The sequence below is a fragment of the Diuraphis noxia genome, unplaced genomic scaffold (assembly GCF_037042655.1).
Source record: "Diuraphis noxia isolate RWA-SAM2 unplaced genomic scaffold, SU_Dnox_SAM2 contig0001, whole genome shotgun sequence".
Lineage (NCBI taxonomy): Eukaryota > Metazoa > Arthropoda > Insecta > Hemiptera > Aphididae > Diuraphis > Diuraphis noxia.
This window is the reverse complement of record NW_028301711.1, coordinates 76492111-76511188: the sequence shown is the minus strand read 5'-3', so window position 1 is coordinate 76511188 and position 19078 is coordinate 76492111. Positions and strand designations below refer to the sequence as shown.

General features: G+C 29.9%; 2 protein-coding genes and 1 pseudogene across 2 annotated transcripts; 2 read left to right on the top strand and 1 right to left on the bottom strand.

Annotated features, from left to right (window-relative positions):
- Nucleotides 1–5268: 5268 nt before the first annotated feature.
- LOC149061750 (uncharacterized) lies at nucleotides 5269–6165 on the bottom strand. The gene has a single exon (XM_089215103.1). The coding sequence runs from the start codon at nucleotides 6163–6165 to the stop codon at nucleotides 5269–5271; it is 897 nt and encodes a 298-aa protein (XP_089071229.1).
- Nucleotides 6166–10030: 3865 nt separating this feature from the next.
- On the top strand, nucleotides 10031–10489 carry LOC149061749 (uncharacterized). The gene has a single exon (XM_089215102.1). It carries the CDS (start codon nucleotides 10031–10033, stop codon nucleotides 10487–10489), a length of 459 nt encoding a protein of 152 aa, XP_089071228.1.
- Nucleotides 10490–16550: 6061 nt separating this feature from the next.
- On the top strand, nucleotides 16551–18036 carry LOC149061748 (uncharacterized; annotated as a pseudogene).
- Nucleotides 18037–19078: the final 1042 nt, after the last annotated feature.

Below are 19078 nucleotides of genomic sequence, written 5' to 3'. Positions count from 1 at the left end.
ACTCCGATGTACAAGATTTATTTGTATTTATATATTAATATTTATATAAAAATATCTATTTGTACTGGGGCATTATTGATATTAACTTGATTAGATATTTAAGATATTACAGTCATGTTGTTTATTTCTACATGAGATTCGTCTATTTGTTTCAGTTTAAATTTTTTAGGAACAGTGTCTTCTAGATTTTCTATGGCATGTTTTCGTTAATAGTGTTTTTTAAAACTATTTAAATGAGGGAACATTTGAGTACATTGATTTTCAGTACATTCATATGTACTTTCAATGAATAATATTTTGTAATGGACCACCAATGTAGATAACAACGAAAAATCTTCTTTACAAATAAAACAAATCATTTTAAATGATTATAGGTAAGCAAAAGGTTTAACTTATATTATAAGCATATTAACTAATTTATAATTAAGTATTTAAAAATAAAAACCTGTATAAAAATAAAAATATGATCAGTTAATTTTTACTACAAATTTACATTTCAGACAATCAACATGCAAATGTATACTATACAGTATATAGGTACCATATTATAGTATTTTCATTCGTATAGCATATGTTAGTATTACCAATTTACCATTATGTAATACATACCTTATAAATATGAAGACAAATCAGTATCACTAGACAATAGTAGACCGAAGATAAAGTCGTAGCGACTAGAGGTATTTCTAACCAATAATAATATATAATTAATTAGGTCAATTAGGATATTAATTTAATATAAGTAATAGGTAAAAAAAACTGTAGTGTATGTTTTATGTTCTACACTAATGTACTATTTATTATAGACTTATTATTTTATTATTTATTATTTAACACTGATACATAATATAAATTTTATTTATTTGCACTTAACAATTAACATGTGCTTCTGTCTTACAATGACTCTGACTATATGTATGAACAACTGATATTATTATATAATACAAGATAACAACTATTGATAACACAGTTACCATACAACATCCTTCCCTTTAAGATACAAAATACGAATGATACAATAGATACATTAGCAGTTGTTTTGAACAATTAATACACTAATAAATTATGATTTACATTTTAAATTTTTTTTTTTAACAATATTTCAAATAATAATAATTACATTAATAAATAATGATATAAATGACAATAAAAATAATTACATTCAAAAACAACAATTAATAATACTGATTAATTACTGAGATCATAAATATCTAGCTTGGCTGGTTTTTTAACTACTCTTCCAACTTTTGTTTTTGTTATTTCACCATTCAATCCCTCACTCACTACTTTTTCATTACTCTGACTATCTTTAATTTTTTTCTCATTCACCACTTCTTCATTACTTTGACTATCTTTAATTTTTTCCTCACTCACCGCTTTTTCATTACTACTTACTCCTAATATTATATCATCATTGTCTTCATAATTTTCAATATAGTGTTGTCCTTTTGTGTGACGTAAATGATATGATGTGCGCCTGACTATTTGCCCATTTTGTAGCTTGACCACATATGACCTTGGATAATTATCTAATTTACTTAAAACTTTACAAGGTAACCATACTCTTCCTTCATTTACAACCACATCATCATTTGCATTAAACTCATCTTTGGATTTAGTTCTTTTATCATAATAGTCTTTATATTTGGCTTGATAGTTTAACATTCTGTTTTCATCATTAACTTGAATTTTAGGTTTTAAAGTATTCTCATTTACTGGAAACTTAGTTCTTAATAGTCTACTCATGACTAATTCACAAGGTGAAGCTCCGATCTGTGGTAAAGTTGTACACCTATACTCAAGCAAAATGTCTAATATTTCTTTTTTTTTTAAATCAGCTTTCCTAAGCATTTGTTTGGCAGTTTGTACTGCTCTTTCTGCCGTCCCATTAGACTGAGGGTATCTAGGACTAGACGTTAGTAATTTTATATTATACATTACACAAAATTGCTTAAATACATCAGAGCAATAAGGTTGATTATCAGAGTATATTATTTGCGGATACCCATGTGTACTGAAGATCTTTTTTAACTGTTGTATAACTTCTTGAGCTGTTTTAAAATTTATTTTGATTATTTCTAGCCATTTTGAATAATGATCAAATACAATAACATAATCTTTACCACCATAAGTCAATATGTCAGAACTTATAATTTCAAAAGGCAGTTTAGCCACTTGGTGTTGCTGTAATGGCTCTTTTGTATTAGAATTTTTAAATCTATCACAAACTTTGCAACTCAATACATATTGTTTTATTTCATTATCCAACCCAGGCCAGTATACTAACTGCTTAGCTCTAAGTACAGTTTTATTCACACCATTATGTCCTTCGTGTAACTGCTGTAATGCCAACCGTCTCAGGCTGTAAGGCATAATAATTTTATTTTTAACATAAAGAACTCCTTTTTCAACAACAATATCATTACGAAGACTCCAATAATGTTGAATCTCACCACTAATCTTATTTTTATCCTTTGGCCAACCTTCATTATAGTATTCTAAAATTTTCACTAGTACTTGGTCATGCCTAGTAGCCTCAGCTATTTTTGAAACATTTATAGTATTATTAATTGAATGTACTACCCCTTCAATATTAATTTCCTTGTCAAATTCATTATTAATATAATTTCTCGACAACAGGTCTGCAATATGCATTTCTTTGCCTGGTAAATAATTAATTTCTAAATCATAGATCAATAGCTTGAGTTTCATTTTTTGTAATCTATTTGATATAACTTTATGAAAATTTTTTTTATAAATCGATGTTAGTGGTGAATGATCCGTCCAAATTTTTGTATGATATCCATAAATATAATTATGAAATTTGCGACACGAAAACAAAATGCTTAACATCTCTTTGTCAATTTGTGGGTACTGTTTCTCTGAATCTGTTAAACTCCTAGAGGAAAATGCTACTGGCTTTCCTTCTTGCATTAAGCAGCAACCTAGTCCACTACTAGAGCTATCACATTGAATACTTATTTCCTTTTTTGGATCAAAATTAACAAGGACAGGTGAGTTAGTAATTATATGTTTCAATTGTCTTATAACTTCACTATGAATGTTAGTCCATGTCCAGTGCACATTTTTCTTTAACAACTCTATTATGGGAGCAATCAATTGTGACATATTTGGTATAAATTGCCTAAGGAAATTGAACATCCCTATAATTCGTTGTAGTTCTACTTTATTTTTAGGTTCTTTTAAACTGTTAATCGCCTCAACTCGTTCCGGGTCAACTTTCATTCCCTCCATACTAAAAATCATACCTAAATAATTGATTTCTTTCTTTTTATAGATAAACTTGTCTGCATTAAATTTTATTCCAACAGACTTTGCCCTTTCCAATACAGACTTTACCGCCATATCATGTGTTCTTTCATCCTCAGCAGCAATTAATATGTCATCAAAATAAATTTTTATATTTTCAATATCTCCAAAACACTTCTGATTCTGTTTTTGGAACTCTTCAGGAGCACATGACAGCCCAAATGGAAGCCTAGTAAATTTATAATATCCAAAAGGCGTACTAAAGCAACATATATTGCTGGACTCTTTAGACAGCTTAATTTGCCAAAATCCATTTTTAAGATCTAACAATGAGTACCACATTTTATTACTTAAGCTCATTCTAATCTCATCCATTGTTGGTATTAAATGATGTTCTCGAATTATGACTTTATTTAATTCTGACGGATCTAAACAGATTCGCAACTTTTTATTGGGCTTTTCAACAATAACAATATTACTTGACCATTTACCTGGTCTATCTACAGGTACTATTACACCATCTTTAGTCATGATATCTAGTGTTTTTTTAAGTTCACCCTTTATGGATTCTGGTACCCTCCTTGGTGGATTAATCCAACCTTCACTATTCTCTCTAATTTTAATATCATACTCCTCTGGAAAATTTCCTAAACCTTCAAACACATCTTTATAATCTCTAACCAACTGTTTCTCCACATCATTACTATTAATACTATTTACTTCTATTTTACCAACCAAACCAAACTTAACACATGTGTCTAGTCCTAAAATAGGTATACATTTATTTTGTATTTTATCATCAACAATAACAAACCTGAGCTTAACATTTTGATTGGAAATCAAACAATTCATTTTTACAGCCCCAACAAATTTAATAACATATCCCCCATATGCTTGAATCTTATAATTAATTTTTTCAACGATTTCATTCCTTTTGATATTATTAAACAGACTTAAAGGTAATATATCAATGTCCGAACCAGTGTCTAACTTAAAATGTACATCATAATTATTAATTAATATATTCTTAAACCATCCATTCATATTATTAGGGTTAGGACACTGTCCACTTACATTTGATACTATTACTGAACAAATATCAAATAAGTTATGCTCAGGCTCTGTTCCACAAAGGCTCCTGCGGGGGTGGCGGTTGGCCTTAGATGGTGATAAATAATATATATACTAAATGTTACCCAGATTATCTCCAAATAGAATAACAAAATAAATTTTAACGTGACCTGCAAAGGATCGGGTGACCAGAACAACATATATATAAGAAACTATTTTTGATTGCACTGTCGTGCTATAAATGTATAATAGATAAACAAAGATCAAGTAGATTATAGTACAATATATGAGTACTAACTGGTGGGCGCCCAAAAGATTATAATATAATAATAATAATTAATACAAACACTTAGGTAATACCAGTAAATAATAATAGATATGCTAACGTGATTGTTACCACAGCTCAAACATAGATACAATTTTTGTGGTACAAATAATAGTCAAATTCAAGGTGTTAACGATACCGGTCCGGCCATCCACCTCACCAACTCCTAGGCTTGGAATGCTTGGACAGTGTACCCACGGGCTGATCAGCAAAAAGGCCAGGTGATTATGTGTGTATAAAGACATACGTCATACAGGTACTACATAATGTATAATGCAGCTGCCGGGCCATGGATCTCCGACTCCGCGTCCGCGTGGTCAAAAACACGTCGTCTGAGGGCGACGTCGCACAAACGGACAACAACGGCACAAGACGGCCAACAACGGCACACAAAAATGGCCAACAACGACGCGGAACGGTGTGGACGTAGCACACACACACGCACCGAGAGCGAGTACGTTGCTCGGGAGAAAAAATGAACAGACGACCGATCGACGCTGGACATACGCCGATTTTATATATATCAGAGGGGAGGAGGGGGACGTAGAGCTCGGCGAGCTTATCGAGTATAAAGGTCATTATATTCACGCTGTAATACGAAATTATAACGATAAGCTTAATATATCTCGAACAGGCTCACTATTTACATTATTATTTTCATAATATTCACCAATATTCAATACCTTATGTTGATTATTAACTCTACATCCTACTTTAAAATGATTGAGTCTTCCACAATTGGCACAATTCTTTCCATATGCCGGACAGCTTCTTGGTCCATGTTTATACCCACATTTCTTACAGTTATACTGGTCAGTTTCTGGTGTTGACGGCTTCTCTACTTGTGCTGAGTTTGACTGCTTCCTCCAATGTTTTAGATTATTCGATTTATCACCATAAATTTTTTGAACATTTTTCTCTTCAACTAATCCTCCGTTATCAGTTAATAAATGCTGCTGATATCGAGCCAATTCTGCGGATTTGCAATGATCTATAGTTTTCTCAAGACTAAGATCTGGTGCTCTTAGGAGTCTTTCTTGTAGACCCAAGTCTTTGACACCCAGTACTAGCCTGATTCGTACCATATTCTCTTCCAAATTACCAAACTCACAGCGTTTGGCTAGATTGCGTATGTCTCTTAAAAATTTGTCAAACGCTTCCCCTTCTTCCTGATAACGACGGAAAAATTTAAATTGTTCAATTATTACGTTACCCTTAGGTTCATAATACTGTTGTATTTCATGAAATATTTTTTTAACACAGCCAGGATTATTATCACTAGTAATATTGATAGATTCTAAAAACTCATATGCTTCATCACCAATTACACTTAAAAGTATTGCAACTTTGAGTTTATCTGACTTTTCATCTAAGTCATTGGCCAATAAATAAAGTTGAAATTTTGACTTAAATAACCTTAAATTACGTATTACCATACTTGGTTCACTAATGTCTAGTGGCGACGGAGCAGGAACTACTTGACCATTCGACTGCGCCATGTTTTATGTTCTACACTAATGTACTATTTATTATAGACTTATTATTTTATTATTTATTATTTAACACTGATACATAATATAAATTTTATTTATTTGCACTTAACAATTAACATGTGCTTCTGTCTTACAATGACTCTGACTATATGTATGAACAACTGATATTATTATATAATACAAGATAACAACTATTGATAACACAGTTACCATACAACAGTGTAAACGCATCATAGTCGAGGAATCACATCAAACACAGAGTGCACGTGAATGTCGTTAACTACACAGTGTAGTCTACACCATAGATATATAATAGATAGGCAACTCCTGTGTTAAATATTCGGACTGCGGTTAGCGCTCCCGGGGACTGTACGATGAACTATCCATGATAATTTAAATAATATTACAAAAACATTGAAAAAAAAACGCAAAATATTTATTACCATAGGATTGTATTGAACTCAGTACCCGGGATGTTCTATCGTACCTAACCTAAGTCAATGGTCAGACTAGACCCGACATCGGCCGAATATTTTTCGGGCAACATCTGCCGAATTATCGGGGGGAAAATTCGTCCGATGAAAATGGTCAGACTACAACCGAATTTCGGTTGAATTCACCAGAATTATGAAATAGTCAATGTATGGTGAAAGTTCTAATTTAACTAGTTACAATTCAACACTCAGTCACTATGGACGTCACTGATGAAATGTATTTATTAGACACTAATCCAGTTATAAAGTATTTGTTAGTGACTAAAAAATAAAAAATAAAAAACTGGCTATCAACCTTTTTGTAAAAAATTAAAATACATTAAAAATATTCCACTGTTAATGGATTGAAAATCCTTTTAAAAAAAAATCTTAAGTAAAATATGTTGAAATAATAAAAAAGAAATTGTACAACTTGTATAAGGTGTGAAACTTTGTTAGATAAATTAAATCTACTAAAACATTATAAGTACATCTTGAATGTATTTTAATAATATATTTATTGTTGTGTCCATGGTGTAAATGAACTAAGATCAGTAGCTGTCTGTGAGCCCGTACTGTGCTGTCCGCTAGATACATACTGCATGTTGTAGGTTTCATTTAAGTTTGTTAGTGTGTCAGACTGACTTTGAGCATAAGAATTGAATGGCTTTGACGTGCAAGTAGATGGTCTTGTAGAGTTTTCATAAATATCACGGCGTTCCTCTTCTTCCATAAGTACTTGTTGCAATTTAATTCTTACTGATAATTTTCTCTGTTTTGGTATATCTTTGAGATGTGGTAACAAACTCATTAAAAAATGAAAATCTTCATCATCCTTGTAATTATCACTATTTTTTGAATTATTTTTAATAGTATCGAACCGTTTAAGTTTTTGTTTTTCAATTTCTATTAAATCTGCTATCGGATCATTTTTTATTTTTTTTCTCTTCATTGATGTTTATGAATTTGAATAGACTGCAGAAGACAGATCGGGATTTACAACTGATTCTTCGAAACGATCTTGATCTTGATCAATCTGTTCTTCTTCAGATACTATATTGTTGAACAAACTTATTTCAGGTGATGATAGCCCTTCTTCGTGTGTTTCTTTTTGAATGTTACAAACCGTTTTTCTGGGCATTATAGTGTCTTTTAAAAAGGTCATATTTTCGTAAAATTTCCATTGTGATGATAAAACATCAGGTGTCCCATCGCCAGTATTACGTTTTTCTTTGTTGCACTCTTTTCGAAAAGTGTCTCTTAAATTTTGACATTTAGCTTTTAAAGTTTCGCCAAAAATTATAATAATGATAATGCCAAAACAAAAGTAATAATTATAATTATAATACCTAACAATAATGCTAAAAAAGCGGGCAAGTCGTGTATGTCGCTCTGCTGTACAGTAGGTTTCAAGTGGGTTACTGTAATGGATGGAATTAAATTTGAATCCAATGATATTATATCATTGTATACAAAAAACGATTCTGAGCGAAGACGGTTTATCTGTCTAGGATATATTATAGATTATTAAAAATTTTCAAATCTTAGATTTAAAAAGAAAAATTTTTATGAATTTCTAGTTTGAAATAATTTGCGAATTTTCGTGATTTTTACATATGTTGTCAAAATTCAAACTTTGAATGCTTGTAAAAAAAAAATTATGACTACGCATTTCTTTTATTTTTCAATTTTTATTGTAAAAATATATTATAAGCCTTGTATTAAATTTTCAAATCTTAGATATAAAAAGAAAATTTTTTTATGAATTTCTAGCTTAAAATAATTTCTGTATTTTCGTGATTTTTACATAATATGTTGTCAAGACTCAAACTTTGAATGCTTAAAAAAAAAATTGTGACTATGTATTCCTTTTATTTTGCAACTGCTATTGTAAAAAAATGTTAGGAGCCTAGCAGTAAATTTTCAAATCTTAGAATTAAAAAGGAAAACTTTTATGAATTTCTATCTAAGATAATTTGAACATTGCCGTAATTTTTACGTATTTAGTCAAAATTTGAACTTTAAATGCTTATAAAAAAAAATTGTGACTATATATTTCTTTTATTTTTCAACTTCTATTGTAAAAATATGTTAGGAGCCTTGTATTAAATTTTCAAATCTTAGAATTAAAAAGAAAAACTTTTATGAATTTCTATCTAAGATAATTTGAACATTGCCGTAATTTTTACGTATTTAGTCAAAATTTGAGCTTTAAATGCTTATAAAAAAAAATTGTGACTATGAATTTCTTTTATTTTTCAACTGCTATTGTAACAATATGTTAAGAGCCTTGTATTAAATTTTCAAGCTTTTCTGCCTAACAAATAAATTTTTATCGATATTAATTTAAAAAAAACTAATAATGATCGAAAATTTGAAATGCCTATGAATAGTTCAACTTAAGTCGAAATTTTTTGAAAATTGCATGGTGGATATAATATACTTATATAAACATTAGGTGAAAATTTCATGTATCTATGGTCATTTGTTTTAAAGTTACATCAAAAACCAAAATCGATTTTGTCGAAAAATGAGTGTGCGTAAAATTTCCCGTTTTTCCCTTAATTTTTAGTTTGTTTTTCTCAATTATTTAGAAAAGTATTAAGAATTTTTTACTTTTGACCCCCCAAAGTACCAACTAGATTCACTTTCTGATCGAACGAGGTACTGAAGTCAAAAATCGAAGCATTTTTACTGCCCCAAAACGTGATGACAGACACAAAAAAAAAAAAAAAAAAACACACACATCATAGTAAAATCAATACATTCATCGCTCCGCTCAGAATCTAAAATAAAATAAAAAAATAACTATATCACATTTTCGTGTTGTAATTTAGAAGTAAGGAAAAATGGTTTATTTTTTTGAAAAGTGACATATTTATTTTTTTACTTTTTTATTTTTTTATTATTGTTTAGGCATCAACAACGAGATTATTAGCCCTAAGTTTTTAAGTATAATATGTATTATGTACAAAAATATAATATTATAATATATTAAATATAATAATATATTTACTTCTTTAAGTCGTATAGCTTGTGTTAAAGTAGATAGTTAGCTTTTGACAATCTCAATTTTAAATATGAAAAATCAATTAACAGGAAAGAAAGATTACAGTTAAGAGAGTTTAAGACTATCAAAATAAGTTTAAGTTTAAGTTAAGTAGATACATGAAATTTTCACTAACTGTATTTACATTATAACTTTCTATACACAATACAAATTTTCAAAGTATTTTGACATTTGCTGTTTACGGACTTTTTCAATTATTTTTAGGTTTCTTTCAACTGGAATGTCATATAGGTCCTTAGCATTTTCTTTTCGTATGGCTCATAATACAATTGGAGAAATTATTTATGATACGTGCAATATTATTTGGAAACTTTTTGCTAACATTCACATGCCATTCCCTACTACAGATATGTTTTACAAAATTGCTCAAGACTTTGAGATGCTATGGAACTTTCCTAATTGTGTGGGCTGTATTGACGGCAAGCATATTCGTATAAAATGCCCAAAGAACACTGGTTCCATGTTCTATAATTATAAGCACTATTTTTCTATCCATCTACAGGGAATATACGATGCTAAATATAAATTCATTGCTATCGATGTTGGAGCATACGGAAGACAAAGCGATAGTGGAGTTTTCGCAGCATGTAATATTTATGAGCATTTGGAGGGAAATACATTTAACTTGCCACCAAAAAAAACACTACCTCATTCAACTTTTCTTATGCCATTTGTATTATTGGGTGATCAAGGATACCCATTAAAAGAATACCTAATGAGACCTTATCCTTTTGATAATAATTTGGACAAAACAAAAGAAATTTTCAACTACCGATTAAGTAGCTAGACGAATGATCAAATGTACTTTTGGTATTTTAGTATCAAAATGGAGGTGTTTAAAAACTGAAATACAAATTGATCCAAAACATGTTGACACAATCTTAAAGACCATTTGTTTGATTCATAATATTATTATAGACCAAGAAGGTGTAGACGAAACATTAATTTCAAAAATAAACCAGAACTTAACAAATCCAGATTTAGTTCACAATAATACATCAAGACGTAGCGTAGACAAGAAGCGTATACTATACGAGATAAATTATATATATAGATAAATTAGAATATTTTAATGATATTGGTGCTGTCAATTTTCAGGATTACAGAAAATAAAAAAAAAATGTTAATTTTAGTTATGTATTTTTGTAGATTATATATTCTATCACTTATTCAATACTCATTCAACTTATTCAAACCTTAACTAAATTACCTATGTATTTACATTTTACAAATTGTATAACAAAATACTGTATAATAATTAATAATCATAATATTAAATGTATTATATTAAATACAGTTGTCATGTATATAAATTGTAATTGTATAAATAAATATTGATTTAATACGTACTTTTGACTCCCATTTCTACAGAAATTTCATTCCACAACTTTTTACAAACGTCTCTGTTGTGGTAACATATTTTGATTTGATGTTTCACAATGGCTCTTTTTCAAATACTAAATTGATTAATTTTTCACAGTCAACCATATTTACGGCAGAATAATGAAATTTAAAATAATTCAAAATAGTATTAACAAACTATGACAAGTTACTTAACTTAATAATGTCGTAGGTAGTTGAGTAGACAGTATTGAGTCTATAGTATTATATTAATATGTAATCGTACTACAATCTATCTGATCAAGGAAAATGTCGAAAGGCAAATGACAAAAATTATAATTCAATGTTTTTATAAAAATAAATTCAATATAATTTATTTTTATTTTTAAAACTTCCATAATTAAATAATATACCTACATTTATATATTTTCATTTTAATTAAATAAACTATTTCTGGCCGATTCGGCCGGAAAAAACAAAATATTTTGTTTTCGTCCGGCGTCGGCAGTATACGGCCGTATTTATCGGATATAATGTGACCGGTGCAATTTAATTTCATGCTTTTATTTTATTCGGACGTTTTCGTCCGTATTCGGCAGAACGTTAATTCGGGTCTAACCATACCCTAACAATCCTATCCTATCCGCCTACGTGAGAAACGCTACGGAGTTGTAGAAAGTAGGTACCTTTAAATGTTTAGTTTTGGCATTTTGTCAATTTTATTAGAGAAAACTTAAATTTAATTTAATAATAATAGTTACCTATTGAATAAAAATTGTACAATTTTTTACCATATTACGCAATTGCAAATATTTTTCTTACATATTTTCACGATTTTCAGTGAATATAATTATACTTTTTAATGCATACAATCTGTGTAATTGCTATGTACTGACGTCCCGCTGAGACATCTAAACACGCATATACACGTAGATATGTATAAGTGACCCTGGGGCGTATGATTTCGCCAACCAATTCTATTGTGTAGGACCTCAATAGCTATATCGAAGGCCAAACTTCTAGCCTTTCCAAAATATTACCATAATTGGAATTAAATATACGAAATATTAAATATGAAATCGTAGTCTTGGCAGGCGTATCTAGAGATATGATTAATGTCGTCGGGTTATGGAGATTACGTATCGCGAATAACCAGGATGTGGCCGACCGGTCGCATGGGCGTGGGAAGCTGCGATATTAGAATAATACACGCGTACGCTTTTGCACGACTCGGCCATGGACACATACGTATCTTATCGATAGGAGAGGAAACGCAGGGAATAGGACTATCTGGACTATATAGGAGAGCCCCGATTAGACCCAATTCAGACGTGAGCCACCAGAGTCAGAGCAAGCACCTTCACGCCAAACACCAGTCCAATTTAATTATTCGGACTTAGAATATTTTACAATTAAATCAGTTGTACAGTAAAACGTGTTTTATTTACATAGTAATCAAATAAATATCTAATAATTAATCACAAATTAAGTTGTTATACTTATTACACTCAATCCATCTACCTCAACACCAGTCGTTTGTCCTCCTGTATGCTGGGATGCTACATAATTGATACAACCAATATTTTTTATTGAAGTTTATTAAAATTTATCAAAGATTTGTATAAGTATAATGCACATGTTTAAAACATAAAATTTACAAATATAATAATACATTTTTAGTCAATCAGGTTATTTTTAAAGTCAATGTAAAAACAATATAAAAACAATTTTTAAAATAATAAATTTAGGGTATAAGATTAAATTTTCCTTGTACTCGTCTTTGTTTTGAGTGAGAGATATACCACGCGTGAGCCAATTTTTTTAGTGAATCTTTTTCTGAGTCAAGAATTTTTCTTTTCCCATGAAGTATTCTGTTGATTTTGGTGCAATAGTGGTTGATCATCATCTTAACAACAATACCAATCATTTTTGTCTGAAAAAGATGGGCATGATCTTGACAATGCAGTATGTTATTGAAATTATAAAGTGAAGAAATTGTGTTTGTAAGAGAAACATAAATATTTTCATGATGACAGATTTTAGACATATTTTCTCCAATGAAATTTAATATTTGTTCTATGGCTATTTGAAATGTTAGAGATGGATATTTCAGTGAATTTTGACTCAGACGATATTCTCGAGCAGCAATTAGTTGATGGTGTTTAGATGGTCTATTGGAGCATATTTGACTTAGGCAATGCTTGCAATTTTTAAAAAATTCTTTATTTAATTTTCTTATAATAAATCCAGCCATGTAGTATGTGTTTGTCCTTGAAGGTAAGATGCAGAATCTGGTAGTTGGTTTATTGCCACTGGAAGGTCAGCAGCTATGATTTTATCACTGGTTGGTGTATTTTTCTGTGCAGAGAGGAATAAATTTTTGAAAGAAGCCAAGCTTCCTTCAGTAAAGTCTTCTTCACAATTAGATGCTGGTGAATGCGAAGATACCAAGTTATTTAAAATGAGATTTTTGTAGGCTGAAGTAAAGGCATTTCAATTAGGATTTGCTGATCCAACGTTCCTAATTGCTCCAAAAAAAACATTCAAGTGAATCTTGGTTTATATTGCGTGGCAATAACGATTTAATACCGACCGAACTCGACTTTTTACAATGATTGAAATGCTGAAATCATAATATTATTTATAGTTGTGTGAATAAATAAAATAATTCAAAGACACATACATCTTATCGTAGTCATCCAATTACGTATTGTTGGAACTGACACTTTCTTCCCATTTTTACCAACAAAACTCATAGTACTAAGTACTTTTAAACTTTGTTCCCAGAGTTTATGATGTGGTGAATTTTTTTTAACTGATGTTCTGTATATTTTGCCATCTACAACCTTATCAAAATTGCCATTCAACGAGTCAAACAACTTGTCAAAGAATAAACAAAGACATGCAGTGTGTTGTGCTTCTGAGCTTATAATATTACGAGCTGTAAACAAAAAAAATATTTAAAGTTATAAACAGTTATAAGAAAATAAACTTTAAATATTTTTTACCTGCTAAAAAGTTCATTGTCGAAGACACCTGTTGTGAAAAAACTTGTGTAGCATTTTTGACCTTCATTTTTGAGATTTTCTCTGGTATGATATGCTGGTCAGTAAGATGTGGTAACATTTTGCAGTCAGGAATAGCATTATCTACACTATATAAGTCAACTAAGTGTGACCATTTAGCACATTTCACTTCATCATCAATAGTAAAAACTAAATCCTTAGTAATTAAATTATTCCGTACACATTTCATTAAATGTGGAACATCATATATGTGTACCAATTTTAATCTTTTCTTATTCATCAATTCAATTTCATAAAAATTGTCATCATACGGTAATTGGTTTTTAAGATAAAAATCTCTTGTTTGTTGATTTAGAATCTTGATAGCTCCAACATTAGCACTCCCTTGGTCACTTACAGTTGCCACAACCCGCAAGCCACATTCATGAACTCGGCGTATGACCTTTTCAATAGATGAAAAAGATAAATTAATTCAATAATACTAATTTAAAAAGTTAATTGATAAAAATATTTAATAAATTTACTTGTTTCAATTGCTGAAGTAGATCATATTGTTTAGTTGCTCCATTACAAAAAGAGTAGTTAACAGGTTGCTTAAATTTTTTTTTAATGCCACGAACCATAAAAATGAGAGCATGGTCAGCAATATATTGATTATTGCTGTAGCCAGTATCAACAAAACCATCAATTTGGTCTGTGGCTGAATCATATGTCAAACCACTTGACAAGCACACTTCATCAAATAATATTGTGCAATATCTATTAAAATTTAATAAAAAAATTTAATTTATTTTAATATATAATTATAAAATAACTCACTTTTCAGAGGGCTTCAGATTTTTTACATTTTCTTCTAGCACGCTCATTAATGATGGGCAAATACCAGTAGATATTACAACTGAAGACAATATTGTATTAAGACTTCGTTTACTTGGCAAAGTAAAAAGTTTAGATAACATTCTGTAACATTTTGGTGATCTTTTATAAAGTGACAAACTTAACATTTTTTCATCAAATGTAAATCGTCGGCCTCTGCTGAGTTTGCTAGTTTCTCTTATTTGCAAGCGCATAAATAGAGAAGCAGCAGCAGTCATTTTATCAGAATTTTTCCCCATGATATAATCATCAGTGAACTTTTCGGCAGCTTGGAGTCTATCCTTAAATAAGGTTTTTCGAATATTTGTTCGTCGGCATTTTTTTAGTTTTTTAGTTTTTAGTTATACTATAACAGCTTTCTACTCCTAGGTGTCAGCTGCTTACAATTAGTAACTCCAACTTCTTTAAGTACACCTAAACGATAAATTGCGTTAATTATGGCAATTTAAATATTTAATAATAATAATTTAATTTTTTAAAACTAATCAAACACCAATATTATTAATCATTATTAACCTAGTTTTTTTTTTTGAACTTTTGATTTTTTTTTCAAAGCTTCACAAGCTAAATCAAAGGCAGTGCATTCATTGTCAATTCTACAAATATCAGCATATACATTAAGTATAATAAAGTAAAGCAATTAACAATTAGCATAAAAATGAATGTTTGGCTTTCATGCATAAACATTTCAGTAAATAGATACATACATATATCTTGAGAAACTAATAGATCAGCAACATCATCTGATTTAGTGTCAACATTTGCATCCAACAATTCTATTCAACACTCTATTCAGAATAACCTTGCCCACTTTAGCGCACGCTAGTGGTGGGAAACTATCGATAGCATTATCGATACTATCGATAGTTTATACTATCGTGTACAATCGATATTTATTTTTTGGGTTATCGATAGTAAGCGATAGCAAAACAGGAATTGTGATATCAGACAAAAGATCTAGAATCAAGCCAAAAAATGTCGACATGTTGGTTTTCTAAAACCAAAATTGTTGGTTAACATAAATAGTATAATCATTTTTATAATTGAAATGGTTATTTTTTTTGTTAAATATTTATACTTTTGGTTAATATGCTATTTATTTATATATTATTAGAGCGTGGATGTTTATGACTTAGCATATTTTTTTCGTACAGCCAGAATTACACCGGAGTATGATATAAATCCGATTCATGAAGTCTAGATTACAAATAAGCAAACTTATTTTGCATATTTTTGCATATTTTACAGTTTTGAGCATATAAATGCATATATTGATTATTTCTAGATTAAGTAGCATTTATTTTATAAATTATATGTATAATATTAAAAATTGTCCATATTACTAACAATTATTTTTGTTAATTGTGTTTATGAGTAAGACCCGCATGTTATTATGAGATTTTATTATTATTATTTTATTATATTATGAGCGAGTCAGTGGGTTTTACCAATAAGTGTGAAGTTTCGAGATTACGACGCGTTTAAATTGAATATTATTTTTGTCGACATTCAGTATTTAGTTGTATTTGTTTGCTGCAGTTCGCATGTTCAACGCTGCATTTAAATATTTTTTCTAACTCACATTTGATATATATACTAATAAAAATGCCAAAAAATTCATTAAGTAGTTTAGTGAAAGAGTTTGGGGAACATATATTTACTTCCGACGGAAAAATATTATTTTGCAAATTTTGTGAGGTTAAAGTATCTGCAACTAAACGATTTTTAGTTACGCAACACTTAACGACTGCAAAGCATAAGCATGCGTTTAATCAAAGAAAAAGACGCGAACAGAGTACAAGTCAATTGTTATTAACTGAAAATACAAACAAGAAATCTGATTTTAACCCCGATCTTACTGAAGCTTTAGCTTTTGCTAATATTCCACTCTACAAGGTAAATAATTTTAAATTAAAAAACTTCTTAGAAAAGTATACATCTAAAAATATCCCTGATGAATCGACCTTGAGGAAAAATTATGTAGACAGTATTTATCAAAAAACTCTAACTAACATACAAACCGAGGTCTTTAACCGTAAAATTTGGGTATCAATCGACGAGACCACAGATGTTGATGGGCGCTATGTAGCAAATGTTATTGTTGGTGTCTGAGGTACCTGACTTGATTCTGAGGTACCTGGCAAAGTCATGCTTGAATTGTGAACATCTTGAAAAAACAAACAGTACAACAATAGCTCAACTTTTTAATAGAACGATGAATTTAATTTGGCCTCAAGGAGTAGAACACAATAATGTTTTGTTGCTAGTTATCGACGTCGCACCATATATGGTAAAGGCTGGATCAGCGATCCAAATATTTTACCCAAAAATGCTTCATGTAACTTGCCTCGCTTACGCTTTACATCGAGTAGCTGAGCAAATCCGTAGCGATTTTCCGTTGGTTGACAAACTTATTTCGTCCGTCAAAAATGTCTTCCTTAAATGTCCAGCAAGAATACAGATATTTAAAAGTGAAGCACCAGAGTTAAGTTTGCCTCCAGAACCAGTCATAACGCGTTGGGGAACATGTTTGACGGCGGCTGTTTATTACTGTGATTCGTATCAAACCATTAAAAAAATTATTAACATATTTGATCCCAATGATGCTTTGTCTATAAGAACAGCTCAAGAAGTTTTTGGTGAACGAAGAGTTGAAGCCAATTTAGCTTTTATAAAATCAAATTTTTCGTTCTTATCTTCAGCTCTAACATCTCTTGAAGAAAAGGGGAAACTTCTATCCAACTCGGTTGCCATTATAAACATTGTTTCAGAAAAACTAGCGATTGCAGCATTAACTCCTCAAGGTAAATCAATCAACACAAAATTTCAACAAGTCTTGGATAAAAATTCTGGGTATAAAGTACTGTCAAAAATTTCTAAAATACTAGTGGATGAAACGGATTCATTTGATGGACTTCCTGATGTTATAGAAGCTGACGACATTGTAAACTTTAAGTACGCACCGATGAACTCTGTGGACGTGGAGCGGTGATTTTCAGTCTACAAGAACATATTGTCGGATCGTCGAAGGTCCTTCAAATTTGAAAATATCAGCAAAATAATTGTTGTACAGTGTAATCCTGATACTTAAAGTGGTAAACCAATGTAAAATTTAACTTTAATAGTTTATGCACTAATTAATATTATTTTCATGTTTAATAAATGTGTATTTTGTAATAAAGTAGTTTTAAATACACATTTAAAAGAGTATATACATTTTTTGAATTAATATTAACCCTTTTTTGTATATATTTGCTGAAAAAATAGTTAGGTATATAAAATTTTTTTTTTATGGCATATAATTGCATATTTTGACATTTTTAAACGCATATTTTAATGAAATATTGGTCATATTACCTAAGAAATGAATGTACCTCATAATGTGATTATTAAAAGACTTATTAGGAAGAACTAAATAATTTTTATAGTATGTTGATTTTTAAACCAAAAAGAAAGTAACTATTTTATAATTTTTATATTTTAAATCATTTTTTTTTTGTTAAATGTTTATACTTTTGTTGTGTTAAATTTTGAATTTATATTACCTATATTTTCTTAAATTAAATAATATGTTTTGACAGGTTGTAATTGAGTTAAATAAATAGTTTATATACTTTGCATATTTTATAATACTTATAATTTGTAAAATATCATAGATATTTCTTGTATTTTGTACTGTGCAGCAAAGTATACACTACACCTTCATATTTCTACATTAAAAAATTAACTATAGATAACTATCGATGGTACCAACCTATAGTATCGAAAAATATCGATGGTGTTAACTATCGATAAATTCCCACCCCTAGCGGCCGCACGCGACTGAGCGTCTGAGCTGCCGGCAGCCGCCAGACCCCCTGGCGAAAGTCAGGAGCGCTGTGATTGGTCGTTAGTTGTCGACCGCTGCCGTTGCACGTCGCCACTGACAGCCGCCGCCGTATCTACAGAATGATCATAATAACACGATCGTAATAATTAATAATTATCACCTATATCATGACATCATGTTATAATGTATAGTTTTTTTTGCTTTACCATGTTTTTTGTACTTTTACCTTATTTTTCTGTACTAAACACAATGCTTACGTAGTATACAATTATTATTAAAACCAAATACCAATACGTCATGTAAT